The sequence below is a fragment of the Leptonychotes weddellii genome, chromosome 10 (genome assembly GCF_054177405.1).
Source record: "Leptonychotes weddellii isolate Sample4059 chromosome 10, ASM5417740v2, whole genome shotgun sequence".
NCBI lineage: Eukaryota > Metazoa > Chordata > Mammalia > Carnivora > Phocidae > Leptonychotes > Leptonychotes weddellii.
In genome coordinates, this window is record NC_138378.1 from 19,770,080 (window position 1) to 19,785,901 (window position 15,822).

Consider the following 15,822-nt stretch of genomic DNA (forward strand, 5'->3'; position numbering starts at 1 on the left):
ATGGTTTAAAAATGTTAGTTCATCATGGGGCACCTAGGTCGCTCAGTCAGTTAAGCATCTGACTCTCGATTTTGGCTCAGGTCATGATCTCTGGGTCGTGAGGCTCCATGCTCAGTGTGGAGTCTGGTTGAGATTCTGCCTGTCCCGCTGCCTCTGCCCCTCCCCGCACTCGCTCACGTGCTCCCACAGGCGCGTGCACGCGCGCACGCACACACACTCTCTCAAAATAAGTTAAAAAATCAGGGGCACCTGGGTGGGTCAATCGGTTAAGTGGCTGCCTTCGGCTCAGGTCATGATTTCAGGGTCCTGGGATGAGCCCCAGATTGGGCTCCTTGCTCAGCAGAGAGCCTGCTTCTCCTTCTCCCTCTGCCTGCCACTCCTCCTGCTTGTGCTCTCTCTCTCACTCTCTCTGTGTCAAATAAATAAAATCTTTAAAAAATTAATTAAAAAATCTTTTTATAAAAAAGTTAGTTCATTAATGAAATGAAGCCATTATAAGGATAATTATTGGGGTGCCTGGCTCAGTCTGTTAGTCTGTAGAGCATGGAACTCTTTTTTTTTTTTTTCCCTTAGCATGCAATTCTTGATCTCAGGTCATGAGTTCAAGCCCCACATTGGGCATAGAGCTTACTTTAAAAAGAAAAAAAAGGATGGGGCGCCTGGGTGGCTCAGTGAGTTGAGCCTCTGGCTCTGATTTGATCTCAAGTCATGAGTTCAAGCCCCACATTGGGCATAGAGCTTACTTTAAAAAGAAAAAAAAGGATGGGGCGCCTGGGTGGCTCAGTGAGTTGAGCCTCTGGCTCTGATTTGAGCTCAGGTCATGATCTCCGGTCATGAAATCAAGCTCCCTGTTGGGCTTACGCTCAGCTTGGAGTTGTTTGAGGTTCTCTCTTTCCCTCTGCCCCTCTCCCCACTTTTGTGCACAATTGCATGGTCTCTCTCTCTCTAAAATAAATAAATCTTTTTTTAAAGGATAATTATTAAGATCTGTAAAATGATTAATTGCTCATGATGCATTTTGACATGAAAAGTTATGATATGTTAAAAATGATTTTCAGTGAGTTCTTTATTTTTTTTTTTAAAGATTTTATTTACCCATTTGAGAGAGAGAGTGCATGGGGGAAGGGGCAGAGGGAAAGGGGGAGAGAGAGAATCTCAAGCAGGCTCCACACCCAGTGTGGAGCCCTATATGGAGCTCAATCTCACAACCCTGAGATCATGACCTGAGCCAAAACCAAGAGCTGGTCGCTTAACGGACTGAGCCACCAGGCACCTCTCTTTATTTTTTTTTATAAAGCTGCTTAAATTTACTTTGTTTTAACCAGTTATTATACCCAAAAACTTGACAGTAAAAACTTTGACCCTTAAATGGATTAAAAGTAGATTATAGAATTTTTTTTTTTTTATAATTTTTGCGATCTGAAGAGAAACCAGCAAAATAGATTCTAGGGGTACCTGCATGGCTCAGTCAGTTAAGCATCTGACTTTGGCACAGGTCATGATCTCAGGGTCCTGGGATTGAGCCCCGCATCGTGCTCCCGGCTCAGCAGGGAGTCTGCTTGTCCCTTTTCCTCTGCCCCTCCTCCCATTCATGCTCTTTCTCTCTCAAATAAATAAAGAAAATATTTTTTAAAAATAGATTCTGGGGATGCCTGGGTGTCTCAGTTGGTTAAGGATGAAGATACCTTCAGCTCAGGTCACGATCCCAGGGTCCTGGGATTGAGTCCCACATCAGTTCCCTGCTCCCTGCTCAGTGGAGAGTCTGCTTCTCCCTCTGCCTGCTGTTCCCCCTGCTTGTGCTCGCTCTCTTTCTCTCTTCTGACAAATATATACGATCTTTAAAAATATAAAAAATTAAAAAAATAATAAAAATAGATTCTGTTTGTGATGGTTACATTAATTTTATATAAGGGGAAAGAATAGGCCAATATATGATTTTCTTTTTATTTTACTTAATTTTTTAAATATATTTTATTTTTAAGTCATCTACACCCAATGTGGGGCTCAAACTCTCAACCCTATCAAGAGTTGCATGCTCCGGGGCGCCTGGGTGGCTCAGTTGTTAAGCGTCTGCCTTTGGCTCAGGTCATGATCCCAGGGTCCTGGGATCGAGCCCTGCATATTTGAGGGGCGCGTGGGTGGCTCATTCGGTTGAGCATCTGCCTTCGGCTCAGGTCATGATCTCCAGGTCCTGGGATCGAGCTCCGCATCGGGCTCCCTGCTCAATGGGAACCTGCTTCTCTCTCTCTCTCTCTCCCTCTGGCCCTCCCCACCGCTCGTTCTCTCTCTCTCTCTCTCAAATAAATAAAATCTTAAAAAAAAATAAAAATAAAAAAATAAAACATATTTGAGTTCCTACTATGTGTCAGGCACTATGCTGTGTGCTGCGTTCTGAGACTATGGCAATAAATGGCACAGACAAGGCCCTTCACCTCCCAGAATTCTGTACATGTTTAAGAAACTTCATGGAAAAATTTGAAGCAGTTTGAAAATCATGAATTAGATCATTTATTAAATTCCTTTTTTATTTTGTATCTTTCTCTTTAAAAGGTAGTTATAGATAGTTAAGAAATAAGTATATATATTTTTAAGATTTTATTTGTTTTAGAGAGAGAGAGGGAAGGAGGGTGCATGTACTGGGGGAGAGGGGCAGAGGGAGAGGGAAAGAGAGAATCTTTTTTTATTTTTTATTTGTTTTTTAAAGATTTTATTTATTTATTTGACAGAGAGAGACAGCGAGAGAGAGAACACAAGCAGGGGGAGTGGGAGAGGGAGAAGCAGGCTTCCCGCGGAGCAGGGAGCCCGATGCGGGGCTCCATCCCAGGACCCTGGGATCATGACTTGAGCCGAAGGCAGACGCCTAATGACTGAGCCACCCAGGCGCCCCAGAAAGAGAATCTTAAGCAGACTCTGCTCTGAGCACAGAGCCTGACACAGAGCTCCATCTCACGACCCTGAGATCATGACCTGAGCCGAAACCAAGAGTCAGTCGCTTAACTGACTGAGGGCCCAGGTGCCCCAAGAAGTATCTTTATTTAAAGAAATATAGAGAGGCATTAAATCTTCACCCATATTTAACCCTGTTCAAACTTAGAGTAAGAAGTAATTGTAAAATTTATTTTTACTAAGTATTTCTGAGTAATATTAAGTAGTATAGAATTTTATTTTCCTGCCTCAGATTTCTTATCTTTATGATAGGAAGCTTCCTTTCTTCCTCACTCCCTCCCTCTCTCCCTAATGGGCAGTATATAGATACATTTAGGGGAAAAAAATATACACACTGCCTATAGTAATATGCTTTTATGATCTGAACGAGTGTGTTAAATAAGTATGTTTAACTTGAATTCAAGACTAACTTATTAAAGGCTAATCAAATCATAATAAAAAGATTAAAGTCCTTATCTTTCTATTATTAGAATCCATTAAGAAGTAAAATATACTCAGATCCAATATACTTGATCTGTCTGTTAGTAAGGTAATGATATTAATATCTTATTATTTCCTGTAGTCTTGTTCTTGAGAACAATTGAATAGCTTTGTACACTGTAGATAGGAATAGCTGCACAAAATTTTAGATGGAGTTACATATTGTTACTGATATTAATTTAAACATAATTTTCTAGGTAATTAATGATCCTATCCATGGCCACATTGAACTCCACCCTCTCCTCATCCGAATCATCGACACACCTCAATTTCAGCGGCTTCGATATATCAAACAGTTGGGAGGCAGTTACTACATTTTTCCAGGCGCTTCACACAATCGATTTGAGCACAGTCTAGGGTAAGAAGGCAGTTAATGGGGAATTTACAGTTATTAAGTACCTTCTTTATCATGAAAGGACTGTCTCATCTTTTAGAGAACAGTTTTACAAAATGGTAATAATATCCATATTTTGTTGATGAGAAAATTGAGGCTTTGATGTACCTTGCTATATTTTGTTTATTTTATGTATTCTTACAAGCCAGTTCAGATCTTCACTGGAAAGATAAACTGTCTATTGACAGGTCATTTGGATGACAAATTTGTGTTTAAATATTTAAAACCTAACTGGGTTGGTTACTGATATAACTAACTGTAAGTTTGATTTTTTAAATTTTCCTGTTTAGTCTTGTACAGAATTGCCTTTCAAAGCAGAAGATTTTCTTCACCTATCAGGAAATTTGTAGATCAGGAAAATATTCATAAACTTAGAGAAGGTAGAACCTCTGTTACATACAACTAAGTTGAGAATTCGGTCTGCTTTTCCATTATAAAATCTGGAGCCAGGAGAATATGGGCTGGGAAGAACTGGACAGTTTTCTAGGTTTCATGAAGTACTCACACTGTTTTACTTTGCTTTGTTTGTTTGAAGTGTTTTTTGTTTTTTGTGGGTTTTTTTTTTTTTCAAGTGGTTTTAATAGCAGGAACACAAGTGTCTACCCAAATGTACATTCATTCATCAACACATATTTATTGAAAACTCACTAGGCCCTACCAAACCAACAAGGTAGCAATTGTGTCTAACTTCGTGGAGTTCAGAGTTAAAGGGGAAAGAAAGATATTGTATTCTCAGGAATTACTTTTAGGGGGAAATGCTAAAAGTGCTTTTAACATTTGTCAGGCACTTTATCTTCTGTCTGTGTTGTCAGCATTACAAAGCCAGAAGTCCTGCTTCTTTGAAAAAAAATTTTTTTGTGGTAAAATACACAGAATATAAAATTTACCATCTAAACCATTTTTAAGTGTACAGTTCAGTAGTGTTAAATATATCCATATTATTGTGCAACCAAACTCCAGAACCTTTTCATCTTGCAAAACTGAAACTCTATACCCATTAAATAACAGTTCCCCATTCTCCTCTCCCTCTAGCCTCTGGTCATCACCATTCTGCTTTTGGTTTCTATGAATTTAAGTATTCTAGGTATCTCATATAAGTAATATCCTACAGTATTTGTCTTTTTGTGACTGGCTCAATTCACTTAGCATAATTTTCTCAAAGTTCATCTATGTTGGAGCATGTGTGAGAAATTCTTTTTTAAGACTGAGTAATACTCAATTATATGCTTATACCATATTTTGTTTATCCCTTTATTTGTGAGTGGACACTTGGGTTGCTTCCACCTCTGGCTATTGTGAATAGTGTTGCTATGAACATGGGTGTGCATATATCTCTTTGAGACCCTGCTTTTAGTGTTCTGGGTGTATACCCAGAGTGGAACTGCTGGATCATATGGTAATTTTATTTTTAATTTTTTGAGGAGCTACCATATTGTTTTTCATAGTGGCTGCACCATTATACACTCCCAACAACAGTGCATAAGGGTTCTAATTTCTCCACGTTCTAGCCGACATTTGTGGTTTGGTTTTGTTTTGTTTTGTTTTATAATAGCCTTTCTAACGCGTGTGAGGGTGGTAGCTCATTGCGATTTTGATGTTACATTTCCCTAATGATTACTGATTGTGGTCCTGCTTTGGGGATTCTGTTTGTGTGTTTCTGCCTAGTTCTGAAACAGACTACTTGACTACTCTGTTAACTTGTTAGAGACATGTATTAGAGCATTTGAGAAACATGTTAAAGTTCTTGAGGTCCGGAAGTATCGTCTTTCAAATGGAAGAGTGACTTTATGTTGTTTTTTGTTTTGCTTACTCTGCAGTGTAGGGTATCTAGCAGGATGTCTGGTTCGTGCACTGCGTGAGAAACAACCAGAGCTGCAGATAAGTGCACGAGATGTGCTCTGTGTTCAGATTGCTGGCCTTTGTCATGATCTCGGTATGCTGTACAAAGAACCAAAGTTGTTCATGTAAAACCATAATGTGTTATCTCTCTTTGAAATTAAAAAATCTGATTAACCAAAAGATATATGAAAATTATGTTTTAATTCTGCAGTTAACATTAATCTAAATATGCCATTGCTTCTTCCTAGCGTGATTCATAAGCCCAAAGCATTGCTCTTTTTTTTTTTTTTTGTAGTCTTTCAGTGTATTTCCCATGTTACACATCTTTGCTACAAGTTATATGAAAGGACTTTATGATAGTGAAATTTTTTTGACTACTGTGTTTAGGAGAATGTGAGTTTTATCTTTGTTTTATTCTTCTTGTTGAAAAATTGCCATATTTCTTTCAGTTACTTTATCAAATCCATTCTTCTCATACCCAGAATACATAATCTGCCCTAGCAGATTAACAACAGATTTAGAGAACTCCTTTTCTTCCCTGACCCATGTGAGGTCTTGGACCACTTAAATCCAAGTAGAAGAGTATCATCCTTCTTTGACAAAGAAAGAGAAAAGAGATTGTCCTCTTTGTTATAGGAGTTTTTACCCCCATCTCTTTGTAGTTTATTCCTACCTATTGGAGGGGTCTAAGAGTTTGTGTGTGCCCTCAGGGCAGAGAAAGGGAGGTATCTGTGTTTCAAAATAGCCAGATTCTTTTTTTTTTTTTTTTTTTTTGACAGAGAGAGAGACAGCAAGAGCAGGAACACAAGCAGGGCGAGTGGGAGAGGGAGAAGCAGGCTTCCAGCTGAGCAGGGAGCCTGATGTGGGGCTCAATCCCAGGACCCTGGGAACATGACCTGAGCCAAAGGCAGACACTTAATGACTAAGCCATCCAGGCGCCCCTAGCCAGATTCTTAAAGGGGTAGGGCACTCTCTTTAGCTTGTCCCCTTGGAGATGTCAGTAGACCAATATCACTCCTAGATGATAAATTTAACAGATTCTAGGTATTTTGAGAGGGTATCATTGGGAAACCTTTGCCAGTCTCTAAGGAGTCTGAATACTGCACTCATGAGCCTTTTTTTTTTTTTTTTTTAAGATTTTGTTTATTTATTTGACAGAGAGAGACACAGCGAGAGCAGGAACACAAGCAGGGGGAGTGGGAGAGGGAAAAGCAGGCTCTCCACAGAGCAGGGAGCCCAATGTGGGACTCGATCCCAGGATCCTGGGATCATGACCTGAGCCGAAGGCAGACACTTAACGACTGAGCCACCCAGGCGCCCATGAGCCTTTTTGTATAGACTGCGATTTGCAGAAAGACCCAGGGCTGGTCCAGGTGGAGTCCCTCTTCAGCCAACTAACTCATTTCAGAAATTCTGGTAATTATAGAGTTGTGTGTCAACAAAGTTTCATATTATTAAATGAGTGGAATGTTAAAAATCACTTATGAATAAGATAAACTAGTGATCTCCACTTTTGGTTGCCCACATCAGCAGTAAAAATCCAAGTGTGTATATTTACTGTAAAATATATTATGTACATTATAAAATTTACATGAAAAAAGATGTTTTTAAAGGATGAGAGTAGAAAAATAAAGTTATATTATTTTCTTCCTGCACCCCAAGGGATTGTCTTAAAATGGCTATTCTAATATATTCAATCTGAAGATGCCAAAGGTTTTTCCTTAACATTCCTTTTAGTTAACACAGAACTATCCTTTCATCAGATTTATGTAAGCTCTGATAACTCAGAGACCCTCCATGGACACCTGACTTTCCTATATGATTTTATTTCCTAATCTCTTGTTTTAGAAAATAGGAAGGAAGGATTTGCTTGTCCCTTTTTGTGATGTACTTATAGATTATTAATTTCTGTTCATTTTCAAGTTAAGCTAAAAAGATAAAAAAATAGATTTACACTTTACCAGTTTACAAGCAATTTCCTTGTTCTAAGGCTGCTTTTGTTTTTAAGGTCATGGGCCATTTTCTCATATGTTTGATGGAAGATTTATTCCACTTGCTCGCCCAAATGTGAAATGGACGGTATGTATTCATATATTCAATAGTTAGCAAAGACTATTTAAGCAACCATTGCTGTGTATAGTATACTTCTCCATTACAGTGTACTCATATTCATATATATATGGCATGTGTGTGTGTGTGTGTGTGTATTTAATTTGATCTCCCAGTAGTCTTTAAGGAAAGAATCATTACCTACATTTTTATAAGTGTAAAGGAACTTGAAGCTCACAGAGGTATACTGATATACAAAAAAATCACAAAGCTTGGGGCGCCTGGGTGGCAGTCAGTTAAGTGAACGACTCTTGGTTTCGGCTTAGGTCATGATCTCATGGGTTGTGAGATCGAGACCCTCATTGGGCTTTGCACTCAGCACAGAGTCTGCTTCGTCTCCTTCTCCCTCTGCCCCTTCCTCCTGCTCACATGCTCTCTCTCTCAAAAAAAAATAAATCTTAAAAAAAAAAATCACAAAGCTGTTAAATGGTAGAGCCAGCACTAGAAAACCAGGTTTTCTAGCTGCTAAATTTTTAAAAAAGATTTTATTTATTTGAGAGAGAGACAGAGCACAAATGGGGTGGAGGGGAAGAGGGAGAAGCAGACTCTCTGCTGAGCGGGAAGCCCAACTCGGGGCTCAGTCCCAGGACCCCCAGATCATGACCTGAGCCAAAGGCAGATGTTTAACCAACTGATCCACCCAGGTGTCCCTCTAGCTGCTAATTTAATGCTCTTACTATTCTATCACACTATTGAAAAAATAAATAAAAGGCCAACTCCATTTTAACTTTTTTTTTTTATCATGAAGTAGCCAATACCAGGCAAGTTGCATCATTTATATTAATTGAACTATTTTATAATTAGGATATGCAGGTGGCTGACCCGTATTTTTGCAATCAATTTTTGAAAAGTGAAGTTATGCTGGCTTCCATTTTTTACAACATTGTATTTCTGGAACATGGAGTAGAAAAGGATATTAATATGTACTGAATGGTTCTTCCACATCAACCTCTATTTTCTTTCTTTCTTTTTTTAAAATATTTTACTTTTCTTAAGTAACATCTACACCCAATGTGGGGCTTGAACTCATGACCCCAAGATCAAGAGTCACATGCTTCACCAACTGAGCCAACCAGGCACCCCTACTTTTCTTTCTTTGAAAGGAAAAATTCACATATAGTAAGTTGTACTGATCTTAAGTGTACAGTTCAGTGAATTTTTTTAAAGTTTGTTGGTTTGTTTATTTTAAGTAATCTCTACACCTAACATGGAGCTCAAACTCACAACCCCAAGATCAAGAGTCGCACACTGCACTGACTGAGCCAGTCAGGTGCCCTGGTTCAGTGAATTTTGGCAGGTGTATACATCCACGTAACCACTACCCAAGTCAGGATATGGAATGTCTTCATCTTCTTGGAAAATTCTCAGTCAGTGCCTACTTCTCCCTCATCACCTTCTGAGTTTTATAAACTAAGATTAGCTTTGTCTATTCTTAGATTTGATATAAGTAGAATCATATCGTAGATATTCTTCTGTGTCTTGCTTTTATTCACACAACATGATGATTGTGAGATTCCTTCATGTTGCATGCATCACCTTTTGATCCCTGCTTATTGCTGAGTTAGTATTCCATTGTATGGGTAAATTGTGATTTGTTTATCCTTTTTCCCTTTGATAGAATTTGGGTTGTTTTCACTTTTTGACTATTACAAATGAGGTTGCTATACACATCACTGTACATGATTTTTGTGGAAAATGTCTTCATTTCTTTTAGGTAAAATGCCTAAAAGTGCCAGATCATAAAGTAGATGCATGTTTACTTTGTTAGAAACTCCCAGACCTCTCCCATATTGTACCATTTTATGCTCTGTAAGCACTGTGGGAGATTTCCTGTCCCATAGCCTCATCAACATTTGGTTTTTTAGATTAATCTAATGAGTGTCAAGTGGTGTTTTGGGGTTTTGGGGGGCTTTTTTATTGACGTTCTTCGATGTACATTGAATACCATTTCCTGTACTTTGTTATTGATATATCTTTTGTGAAGAGTTCTTTCAACATTAAAAAATGTTATTGCTTGCCTTTTAATTGTTGATTTGAGTAATTATATATATAACTATATATACATATATAATAGTGTATGTAGTAACTATAGATATATAATAGATATATGTATTGTGAAGATTTTTTTCCCATCTCGAACTTGCCAATTCATTATTTTTAATAGTGCCTTTTGAGAAACAAATTTTAAATTCTTTTTTTTTTTTTTTTTAAGATTTTATTTATTTATTTGACAGAGAGAGACACAGTGAGAGAGGGAACACAAGCAGGGGGAGTGAGAGAGGGAGAAGCAGGCTTCCTGCCGAGCAGGGAGCCCGATGTGGGGCTCATCCCAGGACCCTGGATCATGACCTGAGCCGAAGGCAGACGCTTAACGACTGAGCCACCCAGGCGCCCCCAAATTTTAAATTCTGATGAAGTATTCTGGTTCTTCGACTAAGATGGGTAGTTTCTCTGTAGTTTTGCTGCCTTGGGGCCTCATGCTAAACGCCATAAAATAACTGGCATATTGCCCAAGGCTTTTTTTCAAGTGTTAACTTCCTGCTCACATCTGTCTGCTATTGGTTGCCTGTCAGTACCTGTAGGAAGTTGTCCAGACTTAATAGTTGTTTTCTTCAGCAAGGCTGATCTAAAAAGGATCTATTCAGTCATTTGCAAGTCTTTGTATTTACTTTTTAAAGTAGGCTCCACTCCCAACATGGGGCTTGAACTCACAACCCTGAGATCAAGGCGTCCCGATTTCCGAGTCTTTATATTTGAAAATTTGGCCTTTCAGCAGTGTCTGGGTGGCACAATCAGTTAGGTGTCTGATTCTTGGATTTTGTTTCAGGCCCTGATCTCAGGGTCATGGGATCAAGCCCCACGTGGGGCTCCTTGCTCGGCACTGAGTCTGCTTGAGAGTCTCTTTCCTTCTTCTCCTCCCACTCGTGCTCTCTCTCTCTCTAAAATAAATAAATACATCTTTCAAAAAAAAATTTTTTTTGGCCTTTCAGGGGTGCCTGGGTGGCTCAGTCGCTACAGCATGCAGCTCTTGATCTCATAGTTGTGAGTTCAAGCCCCACGTTGGGTGTAACTTAAATAAATAAATTTTAAAAATTTTAAATTAAAAAATTGGCCTTTCACCTTTTTTTAAGATTTTATTTATTTTTATGTTTTGTGTTTTTTTAAAAGATTTATTTATTTATTTTTGAGAGAGAGACAGTGGAGGGAAGGGCAGAGAATCCCCAGGCCAACCCCTTGCTGAGAGCAGAGCCTGACACAGGGCTTGATCCCACGACCCATGAGATCATGACCCAAGCTGAAACCAAGAGTCAGATGTCTACCTGACTAAGCCACCCAAGCACCCCTACTTATTTATTTTTATTTTTATTTTTTTAAATTTTTGTTCTCTTAACGATTTCTTTGAGACAGAGAGAGCACATGAGCAGGGAGAGGGCCAGAGGGAGAAGGAAGGAGGCAGGTTCCCTGCTGAGTATGGAGTCTGATGCTTGGCTCCATCTCAGGACCCTTAGATCATGACCTGAGCCAAAACCAAAAGTCAGACACTTTATTTATTAGAGAGAGAGCGAGTGAGCATGGGAGCAGGGGAGGGGCAGAGGGAGAGGGAGACAGAGAATCCCAAGCAGACTCCATGCTGAGCGGGGAGCCCGACTCGGGGCTCAATCCCATGACCCCGAGATCACCCTCCAAGCCGAAATCATGAGTCACATGTCCAACCACCGACTCACCCAGGCGCCCCTATTCCACACTTTCTTAATTATTATTACTTTATAATAAGTCTTAATAGTTGGTAGTACAATTGTTTGCACCCTGTTCTTTTATTGAGTATCTTTGGCCCTTGGCTCTTCTATTTTATATTTTATAATTTTCTCCATAAAGTTTTTATACATCTTTTGTTATATTTACTCCTGAGTTGCTTATAATTTTCCTTGCTCTTGTCCATACTATCTTTGTGGGACTTAGATTTTTCTGTATATATACATTTTTGGAGGGGTGCCTGGCTGGTTCAGTCGGTGGAGCATGGGATTCTTGATCTCTGGCTTATGAGTTTGAGCCCCGTATTGGGTGTAGAGATTACTTAATAAAAATCTTTTAAAAAGTAATATATTTTTTTCTGAACCATTTGAAAGTAAGTTGTAGACAAACCCCTTTATTCCTAAATACTTCAGTGAGTATTTCCTAAAAACAAGAACATTCTCTTACATGACCACAGTACAAGTACCTAAACCAGAAAATTAATATCGATGCTATACTATTATCTAATTTTTATTTCTTTCAAATTGCACCAATTGTCCCTATAGAAAAGGAGGAAGAAAACTTTTTTTTTTTCCTCCCTGATCCATACATACTACTTAGTTGCTATTTTTCTTTACTCTCCTTTGATCTGGAACAAGTCTTCAGTCTTTATCTTTTAAGACCTTGTTATTTTTTTTTTTTTAAGATTTTATTTGTTTATTTGAGAGAGAGAATGAAATAGAGAGAGCATGAAAGGGGGGAGGGCCAGAGGGAGAAGCAGACTCCCTGCTGAGCAGGGAGCCCGATGCGGGGCTCGATCCCAGGACTCCAGGATCATGACCTGAGCTGAAGGCAGTCGCTTAACCAACTGAGCCACCCAGGTGCCTGTCGACCTTGTTATTTTTTGAAGAGTACAGTTGAGTTGTTTCTGGAATGTCCTTCAATTTGTCTGATGTTTGCCGTTTTCTGATACATACTGTCAGACTCTGTGTTTTTGGCAGAATGCCACATTGTATCTTCTTAGTATATCACATCAGAGGCACATAAAATCTGTTTAGCACACTGCTGGTGATATTAACTTTGATCACTTGATTCAGGCAATGTTTACCAGATTTCCCATTATAAACTTTAACTGTTTTTTCTCTTTGTAATTAATATGCATCTTGATTCAATTTTTTAAAAAATAGTTGTAGGACCATTAAGGTTTTTGTTTTCATATTGAATCAGTTTTTGGTAAGACCTGTGATGGCACCGATGTCTTCAGGGGATCATTTGATTTTTACAATTATGAATGAGAGAGCGGAGACAGAGGAGTAAAAAGAGGCCAGTTGGAGATTCCCACCTCGATGCTGACCACAAAGCTCTAAGACACTTTTGTTTTTACTGGCAAGTTTGCAATTACCCCTTTTCGCCACTAGATGGAAGTGCTAACAGAATTTGTAACGATGTTTCAGGCTGATGAAATAATAGAACTGAATTTTTTTTTTTAATTTTAAATTTTATTTTAAGTAGGCTTCACACCCAATGTGGGGCTTGAACTCATGACCCAAGATCAAGAGTCTCATGCTCCAATGACTGAGCCAGCCAGGCACCCCAGTTGAACTGAATTTTATAGTGATTCTACCTGTGTGACTGGGTAATATTCTTCTGTACCGTACTGTGCAGTACGTCTGTACTGTAAATGATTATATCTCATTAAATATATTTATTATTTTTTTAAAAAAATTTTATTTATTTATTAGAGAGAGAGCGCACAAGTGCACAAGCAGAAGGAGAGGCAGAGGGAGAGGGAAAGGAAGAAGCAGTTTCCCCGCTGAGCAGGGAGCCTGAAGCGGGACTGGATCCCAAGACCCTGGGATCATGACCTGAGCTGAAGGCAGACGCTTAACCAACTGAGCCACCCAGGTGCCCCACATTAAATATATTTATGAAATAATGATGAACATGATACATCAAAGGCTTATCGGTAGTAAAATAGAGACAAATTTGACAGGTTTTTAAAAAATATCTGCAAGGGATGCCTGGGTGCTCAGTCGGTGAGGCATCTGACTCTTGATCTTAGCTCAGGTCTCGATCTCAGGATCCTGAGGTAAAGCCCTGCATTGGGCTCCATGCTGGGTGTGTAGTCTACTTAAAAAAAAAATATCTGCAAGACAGTAGCTGAAAGCTAGATAATTAACATGCAGTAGAAATTTATCTTTGAATTACCTGGAGTCAAGAATAATTTGGATTATCTGGGGTCCCTAATGCACTAGAGTTTATAACAGACCATATTGTGTTGACTTTTCCTAGCATGAACAGGGCTCAGTGATGATGTTTGAGCACCTAGTTAATTCTAATGGACTCAAAGAAGTCATGGAATACTATGGTCTCATCCCTGAAGAAGATATTTGCTTTATCAAGGAACAAATTACAGGACCACTTGAATCACCAATCAAAGATTCTTCGGTAAGTTCGTGTACAACTTAATTTGAATTGACTGTGTTTCCCATCTAGTCTTTCCTAGTTTCCTTCAGAGCTATATGAAGAGACACATTTGGCTATTTTAAGGAGACTAAATGATAAAATACATTATATGTTTCTACTGTTTAATACCAAAAAAATGAAAGGCTTATCTATTTTTTTATCTCTTAACTGAGATCTTTAGAAGTTACCCCCCAAATTAAAATACATATGTAAATATTTTTTGGTGGATAGATATGCAGTATTCTACATAGGAGTCGGAGGTAATGTCATTTGGAAAACGTAAAAGTATGTGTCTTGTTTCCCCATTAAAATTAACATGTTTGAGTGCTGGGGGGAATGGTGTGAGGGAATGGGAAGTGGGGGGGAGGGAAAAATGAGAGGGGGCAGGACTCAGAAAAGGAAATTTAAAAAATAGAAAAAAATAAAATGATAAAAAAAAATAGCATCTGAAATATTTAGATATATGAAGACCTAGAAAAAAAGTTGAATAGTTCAAAGGAAAATCTCTTTTGTTTTTTTGTTTGTTTAATTAAAAAGAAGTTGAGGGGCGCCTGGGTGGCTTGGTTGATTACGTGTCCAACTCTTGGTTTTGGCTCCGGTCATGATCTCAGGGTTCTGAGATTGAGCCCCATGTCAGGCTCTGTGCTGGGCATGGAGCCTACTTGGGATTCTCTCTCTCCTCCATCTGCCCCTCCCCCCCAGATGGGATAGATAAATGATAGATAGGTAGATAGATAGACAGATAAATGGGGCACCTGGGTGGCTCAGTTGGTTAAGCATCTGCCTTCTGCTCAGGTCATGATCCCAGGGTTCTGGGATCAAGCCCCACTTGGGGCTCCCTGCTCAGCAGGAAGTCTGCTTCTTCCTCTGCCTCTCCTCCTGTTCATGCTCGCTCTCAAATAAATAAATAAAATACTTAAAAAAAATAAATAATAAAAAAGAAGTTGAAAAATAATTTCCCTCTAAATTTTTTTTCCTTGAATAAATATACAAATCTATTTGTAAGATATAAAATGAAGAGCTGGATTTTGAAGCAAATACTCTATTTCCAAAATATGGGAGCTTCAAAAAAATTTTTTTTTAAGATTTCATTTATTTATTTGACAGAGAGAGAGCATAAACGGGGGGGAGCTGCAGAGGGAGCAGGAATAGCAGTCTCCCCTCTGGGCAGGGAGCCCGATGTGGGGCTCGATCCCAGGACCCTGGGATCACGACCTGAGCTGAAGGCAGCTGCTTAACTGACTGAGCCACCCAGGTGCCCCCAAAATTCTTTGAACAGTACATTTCATTTAGACTAGATGTGTAACTACTTTGAACGATAATACTAGTTTCATGCATGAATTCAAGCATTGGTATATGAGGGACATTCTTACCAATTTATAATTAGATATTTTATTTTATTTTATATTTTATTTTATTTTATAAGATTTTATTTATTTGACAGAGAGAAAGAGAGCCAGAGAGGGAACACAAGCAGGGGGAGTGGGAGAGGGAGAAGCAGGCCTCCCATGGAGCAGGGAGCCTGATGTGGGGCTCGATCCCAGGACCCTGGGATCATGACCCGAGCCGAAGGCAGACGCCTAACGACTGAGCCACCCAGGCGCCCCTAGATTTTATATATTTTTTTAAGATTTTATTTATTTGGGCGCCTGGGTGGCTCAGTTGGTTAAGCAACTGCCTTCGGCTCAGGTCATGATCCTGGAGTCCCTGGATCGAGTCCTGCATCGGGCTCCCTGCTCGGCTGGGAGTCTGCTTCTCCCTCTGACCCTCCCGACCCTCCCCCCTCTCATGCTCTCTCTCTCTCAGTCTCTCTCTCAAATAAATAAATAAAATCTTTAAAAAAAAAAAAAGACTTT

General features: G+C 39.2%; 1 protein-coding gene across 1 annotated transcript in view; it reads left to right on the forward strand.

Moving 5' to 3' along the window:
- The window catches only part of SAMHD1 (SAM and HD domain containing deoxynucleoside triphosphate triphosphohydrolase 1), a 49,310-nt gene that overhangs the window by 11,013 nt on the left and 22,475 nt on the right, over positions 1 to 15,822 (forward strand). Inside the window, exons 4-7 of the mRNA XM_006733646.3 lie at positions 3,624 to 3,784; positions 5,638 to 5,753; positions 7,668 to 7,738; positions 13,793 to 13,948. Of these exons, the coding sequence (XP_006733709.1) occupies positions 3,624 to 3,784; positions 5,638 to 5,753; positions 7,668 to 7,738; positions 13,793 to 13,948 (504 nt within the window). The remainder of the gene's footprint in view (positions 1 to 3,623; positions 3,785 to 5,637; positions 5,754 to 7,667; positions 7,739 to 13,792; positions 13,949 to 15,822) is intronic.